The 9261-nt window shown below is 41.7% G+C and overlaps 1 protein-coding gene across 1 annotated transcript in view; it reads left to right on the forward strand.

Annotated features, from left to right (window-relative positions):
• The first annotated feature begins 6301 nt into the window (after nucleotides 1-6301).
• Nucleotides 6302-9261, forward strand: part of LOC139827676 (uncharacterized) — a 65028-nt gene continuing 62068 nt past the window's right edge. Inside the window, exon 1 of the mRNA XM_071807279.1 lies at nucleotides 6302-6912. Coding sequence (XP_071663380.1) covers nucleotides 6844-6912 — 69 coding nt within the window. The 5' untranslated portion in view covers nucleotides 6302-6843. The remainder of the gene's footprint in view (nucleotides 6913-9261) is intronic.

Consider the following 9261-nt stretch of genomic DNA (forward strand, 5'->3'; position numbering starts at 1 on the left):
ATTTTCTGTGACAATCAGTAGATTTTTTTTTTGGCCTACAGGGATGGTTGCTATAATTTCCTTCTCCACCTGCTAGTCAGAGCGAGCAGATTTCCCCAGCATGAGTACTCAAGCATGCATGCTGAGCCTGCTGAGCAAAATGAACTGCATCCCTACGTAGGACCTGTGTATACCTGTCCATAAAAGTGTCCTTGACAGCAATGATGAATGTCCTGGAGAAGTGTATGTCCTATTTTTTTTTTCTTTTTAACAAAAGACACACATTTAAGTAAACCTGCAGTAGAAACTTAGACTGCCAATCCTATGCAAAATGACAGTGTCCTCTACAGAGCTTGCTTATTTTCAACATCATCTAACACCACTAATGATTCCGTGCTAAAGGTATCAGTGGTAGAAATGGAGACTAAGTCTTCCATGGGTAACTAGGTATTAGGTAACTAGGATTTCAGTCCTGTCCTCTCAAATAAATAAGGCAGCTGCTAACTCACTCCCGCTTCCAAAACACCACGGATTTGTTTAAATCTGTCCCAGCTTGGACCTTTATCAACGTCAGTCTGCTCAGGAGCTGTATGGTTAATAAACCATCATCCCTGTAAATGTTACAACATGGCCCTATCCAGGTGGATAGCAGGGGAAGTAAGCATGAGTGAAATATAGTCATGATAAGACCCTTATTTCAATATTAATGCTTTTTTATTTATCATTTGCCATTTGAGGTATTTTGTAGGGCCTTTACTTCCCTGCATGTCTCCTTCTACCTGACGGGTTCGATCTGTCTGCTGGGGTTGCACTCCCAGCAGCATTTTGCGAGGAGCTGGGAAAACCGCAGGGATGCTGGTCGGTGCCACAGCAGTGCTGTGCAGAGCCAGGTGCCTGGGAGCGGGGCACAGAGACCTCATTCAGCCCCAGCGCTGAAGCTGGCAGGCTCTGCTGGGAAGGCTGAAGGGAGGTTTTGCTTTGTGAATGGATTCAAGCAATAAAAAAAGAAGCCAGGGGAAAATTACTGGCTCGATAAGGTTTCCATAAAATTATTTGGTTTTCCCTTAGTACTTTTTGGCTCCCTATCTCTAAAAATCTTACAGATCAGTCAAGATACAGATAGGAAATCCAATTAAGTGCCTGTGGTAATAAGGATGACCTTCCTCTATCCTGTTTTTTTCTAGATAGGACACTTCTGGGAAAAACAGAATCCTGGCACAGAGAATATCTGCCTATTCCAGTGAAATTTTTGCTTGCTTTAGAACCAGATCACCTCTTTTTCTCTCTTTTATGAATGTCAGTTTTATTTTATTTCATGGTTTCATGTATCATTTTATTTTCATCCCTCCTCTAAGTAATACTCAAGGAAATGAGATGCCTGAAATAATCAAACAGCAAAACTGAAGTACGCAAAAATTAAAAAAACAGCTATTCACTTAGTCTCTTTAGCTAAAGTGACTGATCTTGGTCATGGAAATTTTCACAATTTGAATTCTGCTCAGGTCAGCAGCAAGCGAAGCTCATTATTTTTGGGTGATTGTTTCGTGGCCTATAGGATATAGATGGATGTTTTCTTCCTGTGAAATAGGTTTTATATCTCCAGCTCTCTGTAGGCTAGAAATGGGAACTACATGTAGCTGCACAGAAGGGGATTTCAGCTCACCTATGAGATATGAAACAATTGCTTCCAGGCCTGGAAGGATTTCAGGCTATCAGACCTTCAAATTGCTTCTGATATTGTGTATGAACAAAAGTCATTCTAAACCATTTTTAAGAAGTTTGAACTGATTGAGGGTGGCTAGATTTCCTTTTCTAGTAAGCCTGCACAGTCTGTGAAAGGCCAGCACAGTGAATTCGGTCAGGTGAAGGGAGGGCTGGAGTGCTCTGGCAGAGGCCAGCCTGGTGACCCTGACCATGCTGTACTTCTGTGTAGCACTCTTTAGAAGGATCTTCTTCATCTCTCACAGCTGAGGAAATTCCCCTATCCTCTTACTTATGCCTTTCTACAATATCGTGATTGTTATGCTACTGCAAGAAAGTGCCATAACTTTCCTAGTGTCCCATCATATTTTAGTTTTTTCTCTAAATAAAAGCAAGTTTGACCATCACAAGTCTTTGTCAACACTGTGAAGAGCATCTCAAAATACCTCTCAAAGGAGAGGGCTGGGACACCAAGAATGGATGCACTGCTAATTTCCAAACTGCTAATCATACTTTTCTTTCTTCATAACAGCTTTTTATGCTAGTCTTCTATTGCTAGACATTGTATCGCCAGCCTTAATTTCTGGCACGTGAACACGATGATTGTACCTGGGGACTGTTACTGTGTCAGTCACTTCCCTGTTCTTTGCTGTAACTGGGAGAGAAAGGAACAAGCATGGATGAAGAACCACAGAAACATCTGGCTGACAAGCAGCACCATGCAGTCAATACAATTTTGGGTTGCATATGGTCAGGAGCAGGGGTAGAAACAGATCGCAGTGGCAAACACAAATAGGAGCTGAGGAACAAGTGCTGCTTGTGAGTGATACAAGATGAAGAACATGTGAGAGCTGACATAAGGAGGATGTCCATACAACAGGGTGATAAGGCAGATGCTGACAAAGCTGGTAGCTAGAGGAGCAACAAAGGAAGTGTCAAGAACTGCCCTGAGGCAAAGCTGAGATAAAGCCACATTCAGACTCAACCAGTCTGATTTCTGGATATAGAATAAGGACTGGAAGGGTCAAATGTTCGTTCTTCTCTCTTCAGTTTTCATTCTCACTCTCTGAGATGTTCCAGTGGTACTCCATGAAACAATCTGTGTCCTTCATTGTTGAATACCAGTGTAAAATATCAGATCCATAGTTGCTAGAAACTGTAAACCTTTCTCTGGCCACAAAGGAAGGAAGAGGAGGGAAGGAGCGCTCACTGACACTGAGCGGCTGCATAAGAGCCTGTAACTGGCAAGATGTTAGAAATTATCTGTAACGTGGTTTTGGCCCATGCCAGAGATATTAACAACTTTGAAAGCACAGCAAAGGGAACCATATGAAGGGCTGTGATACTGAAGACCTGAGACTTCAAATTGAACATTCTTCTTAGGCATGGGGAGGAGATTTAGGCTGTCAGGGCTATAGCTGACCGAACCTATCAGTATAATTTACTTGTTCGCTGGTATACCCTGGAATGATTTATCACCCGTTACCTGTTACATTGCACTTGCAAGTGTTTAAAGGCAAGGCCAATTATTGGGATGCTGAGTTTGCAAAAGGCATGGCAAAATGAGAGTTCTGGTCCATGATAAGGCCCCTCTGCACACTATGTTAATCAAAGTTTATACTTCTCCTTCAAGAAGATCTGTGATGAAAAAGTCTCCTTGCTTTTCTATGGGGCTGCCTCACAGGAGTTCAAATATTACTGTGTGCTTTGCAGGTCTCCAAAATTTTGCAGCTAGAGTATATGTGCATTTCTCTACTGGCTACCATAATAAAAAACTTACTTTATAATCTGGTGAATATATGACAGTGTAATGGAAACTGCTAAAGACTGTTAAAGCATGGAGCACCTGTAGGACTTGTTTAAAGTGCTTGGTACATCTGGCAGGCCACCAAGTTGATGAAAGCCCTTGGTGTTTCATGACAGTCACAATAAAGTACCATTGAGGGGGTTGGTTTGGCTCAAGTTCTTATTTTCCTACTCGATTTTTATGCCTTTTGATTGCATTTAGTTGCAGTGAACATGGAGTTTTACACTTGTTTCAGGTTTAATTATGAAGCTATGCTTTTGACACCATGATAAAATGGAACACTTTTTCTTAGGGAAATCTCTCTGGCTTTAAATCTTTGTCTACTGCTGTAAAAATGGATATATAGGGTTCCCCTTCTGCTCCTCTTGAAAACTCTTGACCTCTTGTGCTAGACATAAGCTTTGTAGCCATCGAGTCACACTTCTTATATCTGTGGAAAAAAGTTTGCAAATAAAATCCTTTGAAGCCAGAGAGCCAAAGGGATTCCAGTTGAGAAGAATTCTTATCAAAATACAGATATCCTGGAGAGGCCAAGAGGGCTCTGCACGATGCAGTGCTAACGTCCTGGCTCATTCCCTTGCAGTAACACACCTGCCTCAAAAAACAACTCCTACAGTACTTTAGAACTATCAGGTTACTTTAAAAACAGTTGGAGTTTTTGCTTTGTAATGGAAATATGCTTAAGTCCACAGTTTGTCCAGCTGAAAAGAGGCCAACACCCAAATAAAATAACTAGCAAAAAAGGACCAGAGGCCAAGGCCCTGGCTCCAGGACCCATCCACAGGGGCAATCACCACCGGCAGCAGAACGCAGGGTGCCAGGTTTAGAGAGCTGGAAGGAGAATGGCATTTCAGCCAGCAGTCTGGAAATCTTATGGAGGAGGCAGAGGCAATACAAATGCTTTTGTGAAAGCAAAGATAGTGTCGAGCCCTCCTGAGAAATATCTGAGGCTGAGAGAGAGATGAAAGCTGTGGCTGAATAGATCAAAGATCTCAAAAATAAATGTAGGAGCACAGCAAGCTGCCTGGTTTGCCTGAGTGAAAGCCATTTTTCAACAATAGTTTCCTTGCATATGAGATTAGCCAACAAAGCACGTGGTGCTCAGAATAGAGTACTGGGAGATGCCACTGATAAAAATTGGACACTCATAATTATCTACTTCTCTTTCTATAAGCACCAGAATATAGGTCTCACATCTATAAACGGCAGGAGAGCATTAGTGAGAGATTTTTCCCAAATGGCTGGAGACTGAGGGACAGGTAAAAGATTGGAAGGGTTGTTACATTCAGGGAGGTTTGGATGAGACATACTGAGAATTCCAGTTTTTCTGAAAATCCCTTCAGCGTGCCTCTAGCTGGGCAGTCTGAATTGCTGGTCAGTTTTCAGAGTTTGGGCTGAATTGCCCCTTAGTGAAACACATTCACTCCAGACAAAGGGACAGAGTGGAAAATTCCTTCTCTCCTTGCTTCACTGACAATTAGTTATACAAAGTAGAACAAATGAAAAGAAAGAGGAAAGGAGGTTTTGAATGAATGACATGACACTTACTAAGAGAATTGTTTCCTTAAGAAATTCCAAGTCTAATATGAGGGCAGCCAAATTAAATTGTTTACAAACAGCTAATGAGGGCTAGAGGTACAAAGTGGGGAAATACACGATACTGACTTGAAAAAAGGTCATAGTCTACAAGTGACTCAACATGGGGTCTCAGTGAGGTGCAGGAGTCAGAAGATCAGTGAGAGTCTCTGAGGAATAGCCACAGCGGTAGGTCTAAGTTTCATCTCTACGTGCAATAAGGAGAAGCCTGTTCTGAGGTAGGATATACAATGGAGGTGCTCTTATTTTTCGAGGATCTTCAAAAAACAGGGATGAAAGGAACAGGGAAGAGTGACCAAATATCTTCAAGAACTAGTGAAAAATGCGAAATGCTCAGTCTATTTACCTAACCATAGAGATGCTTGGGACGTAACTGATTTACAGTAGACCTCAAATGAGGGGAAAACTCTTTGTACTACAGGGCTGACCAGTCTAATAGAGAAAGGCTGGATAAGGCATTATGGTGAGAACCAGAAGCCAGATCCATACCAGAAATAGGTCCTGTCTTGAAACCAAGGTTTATTAACCTGGAACAGAGAATAAGAGGAAGTGGTAAAGTCTCTATTTTATTTTCCAGACCTTGCTGGAAAATACAGTTCAAATGAAAGATATTTTACAGTTTCATTAAGCACATGTTATTAGATTCACTGGACTTGGTGACATTTAACTCAATTGAATTTAATAAAAAGGTTAGACAAGGTGTCCTTTTCAAGATCTCTATTTTCCTATAATAAAATAGTCCTTCTAGTTTTAAAAGCTATATATCTGTGTTTCTAGAGAAAAAAAAAATGAAATATCTGAACTAATTTGTCTGTGTCTGCTTACTTTACACTTCTCTGCATCACATGTGGTAAATGTACTTTATCAAGAACTGCTGGTTTCCTTTAAGCTCATTGAACTTCACTAAGAAGCTCCAGTGCTTCTCTGTCTACAACATGACCTGTCACATAACCCAGTGTTGCATTGATCATCAGATGGGCTTTTTTCCAAAGTACCACTGTTTAAATCATTGCAAGGAGAGCAACATAAGAAAAACATTTTTTTAATTGACCTATGTCTCTTTTATTTTTACTCAAAGACGGTCCACCTATAAAACAAGAGGTATTGCTGTCACTCTCCCAAGGGAAACATATTGCCTTACAGCACTTCTTTCCCTAAGCCTTCCTCCTATCCTTTGTATGGTTATTTGTGTTCAGCTGCTCTGCCCGTACATCTCCCTCTCTTTCTCCCTCTCTCTCTCTCTCTTTCTCTCTCTCTCTCTCTGCTGTTGCTGAACTGCAGCTCCCACTGGAATTTGCACAATCAAAACCAGCTCTCATCTCAAACAGCAGTGAATCACACCACCTGAAGAAGAAGAATAGCAAATTGAGCACAGTAGCCTCGCTGCTTATACAGCGTGAGGTACCAGTAGCACCCACAGGATGGAAGGACCTGGGTTTATGCATGTGAGACCCACTCAGCCTGAAATCTGCTGCCTGTGATCTGCAAGCTGTCACAGGGTTTTATAGGAGTATGTGTATTTAGGGGACGTTTTTAAGAAGCTAATAGCCTGCTGCATCTGAAAGCTGGAAAAGGCTGCTGCTTTCTGCTGCTGCAGTAGCTGCTGCAGCAGGATGAATGTGTAGCGGACAGCTGCCGGAGCCGTGCCGGTGAGGCTCCCATCCTGCTCTGTCTTCATTAACTGAAGGGATCCAGAGAAAACAGATGCACTAAGCAAGTGCCACACTGGATCTATCACTGCGAACCCTTCACTGTGGAAAATGGTCAACAAAGACATGAATGGATTTCCAGTCAAGAAGTGCTCAGCCTTTCAGTTTTTTAAAAAGAGGGTAAGATTTTCCTTTAATTTTTTCTTTCACCTTTTTTGTTGTTGTTGTTGTTACTGTTTGTTAATGTACTAGAGCAGAAAGTCATTGAAGAAGGAAGATGTTTTAATACCAGTTTCCTCTTGTAACAAGCCCATGGCATGGGCAGTTCTACTGAACACCAAGGGCAATAGCACCGTAGGTGAAAGGGTGGTGAGGAGGGGGAACGGGGACAGAGGAGACCAAAAGGCATTACGTCAGCAGTCTGTGCTGTGGAATGTGTATCTCAATCACAGCTGACCACAGGGCTTGACGCAATACAACCAGCTATTCAGACTGGGATAATATGCTCCAAAGCAGAGTTCAGGGTTGTTGCAGCTTGCCTCTGACTCCCTCCTCCACACCCACCCAGGGGTATGATTCCTTCCACACCTTTCACTCACTTGCCTGAAGTGCACTATTACCCACCTCCATTCATCACCTCCAAGAGGGGGAAAAAGGAGAACAAAGAGGCATTTGTGAGCTCAGCAAAATATTTCACAGCTTGTAATTTGCCTGTAATCACAATTAAAGCAAGAGGAAAGAATAAGACTGAGGTACACCTGGATTTGGTTTTCTTTTGTATTCTTTAACATAGGCAAAAAGATCTGCTATGTATTTATTATGCTTGACTACTGATTTCCACAAGGAAACTTAGGTGTAACTTTCTACCTTGTCACTTTAGTTAAGTCATTTATGTTTCTTTGACGCTTTTGTAGTGATGGTGCTGCACACTCTATTTAACTTGAGCAACAAAGTCATTTCCGTGTGGCAGCAAGACAGGTATTCTGAGTATGTCTACATAGATCCAGACAGAGGAAGCAAATCATCAGAAGGAGATTGGTGGCAGAGACTCCCCTGTGAAAAGTATTTCCTGAATGATTAAAATGACAACCCTCTCTTTAAACAGAGTGGAGTAGGAGCAGATAAGCTGCTCCATTCACTTGTTCATTCACTCATTCATTCATCCTCATTCATTCTTGCTCTTCGTTATGCCAAGAACATGGTCAGGTCAATTAACTATTCAGGCAAAGAAAGAGAAGCCTACACCAGCTGCTGATTGGAAAGCCAGGGTCCACCACTTTTGGGCACTGACATGCCAGATTTAAGGGTAGACCTGGAAAGTATTAGCAGGGACACTCAGAGAGAAAAAGTGCACTGTTTGCTGAAATTTGTTGTTTCCAGGGTGGTTTGTGGAAGCCTCAGGTAGGTACCCAAACATCACATAAACTCAGCCCGCAATGTTTCTTGTCTCAGGTTGCTTCTTGTTTAAGTATATTATTATTGGCACATGTATGTTTGATATTCAGCTCACTAGAAAGGCTTATCTGGTTTTCAAAATAGTCTTAAGGTTTTAACATAAATATATTCTGAAAGAAGAAAAAACCAGCTTGTAGTCCTTGTATGAGGTTAATTATTGGCAGTTGTCTTCCTTCTCTGATTAGAGCTAAGACAAGTTATCACTTGAAGCCTTTACATAATTTTATTCTAGAAGCAGGAAAAAATGTTTTCTTCAGAACTATACTTTTGATCAGTGAATTCATCACTGGAAGAGATATTAACTCTTAAGTCATATTTGAAGAAACTGGCATAGTGATACAGTCCTGGACAGTGGATCAACACATATAGCCATTTTTATTTTCTGAGGGTTTTCATTTAATCAGATGTTGCCTTTTTTCTATTGTGATGAAGATAGATGAAATCAGTAAAACCAATTTAGAGGCACAAAGGAAGGAAATTCCCTCCCTGTACATTTCTGTCAATAGATGTATGTGTTCATTGAGGTTTCTCTTACCCTGTTATCTTCGTCTCAGAAAATCCTCTGCATTCAAACATTAACCACATTATTCTGACGTCACTGCTTCAGACATGTACAAACAAGAAAAGCTACATGTTCAGGATGTTACTGGCTCCCAGTAATGTATCTTGCATTTGCTGGACTGATGACATGCTACATTTAGCTGCTGGGAGGACAGGGAAAGATAGTTAAAGACCGTCGATTTGGTTCCCTACCAATGCTCTGGACACTCTGGCTGAACAACCACCAAAATCCTGTGCATATAGAAGCATAGCTGCTAGGTTTCTTGGTTTGAGTCTAGCATGTGATGTTGTTATTTGTTTGACAGTTTGCATCTCTACAGCACCAGCAGGCCATGACCAACACCAACAACCTACTGGATGCATCCTATATTGATAGCGAGAGGCAGGTCTTACCATGCAGACCTTATCAGACCTGACTGCAGGGTGGGGTGTTGCTATCCTGTCTTGTCCGGGTACTGTGTAGGCTTCTCCCAGACCACCAACAGGGTCTATGATGAAAGAAGGGATGGGATC

This window comes from Patagioenas fasciata, chromosome 3, assembly GCF_037038585.1.
Source record: "Patagioenas fasciata isolate bPatFas1 chromosome 3, bPatFas1.hap1, whole genome shotgun sequence".
NCBI classification, from domain to species: domain Eukaryota; kingdom Metazoa; phylum Chordata; class Aves; order Columbiformes; family Columbidae; genus Patagioenas; species Patagioenas fasciata.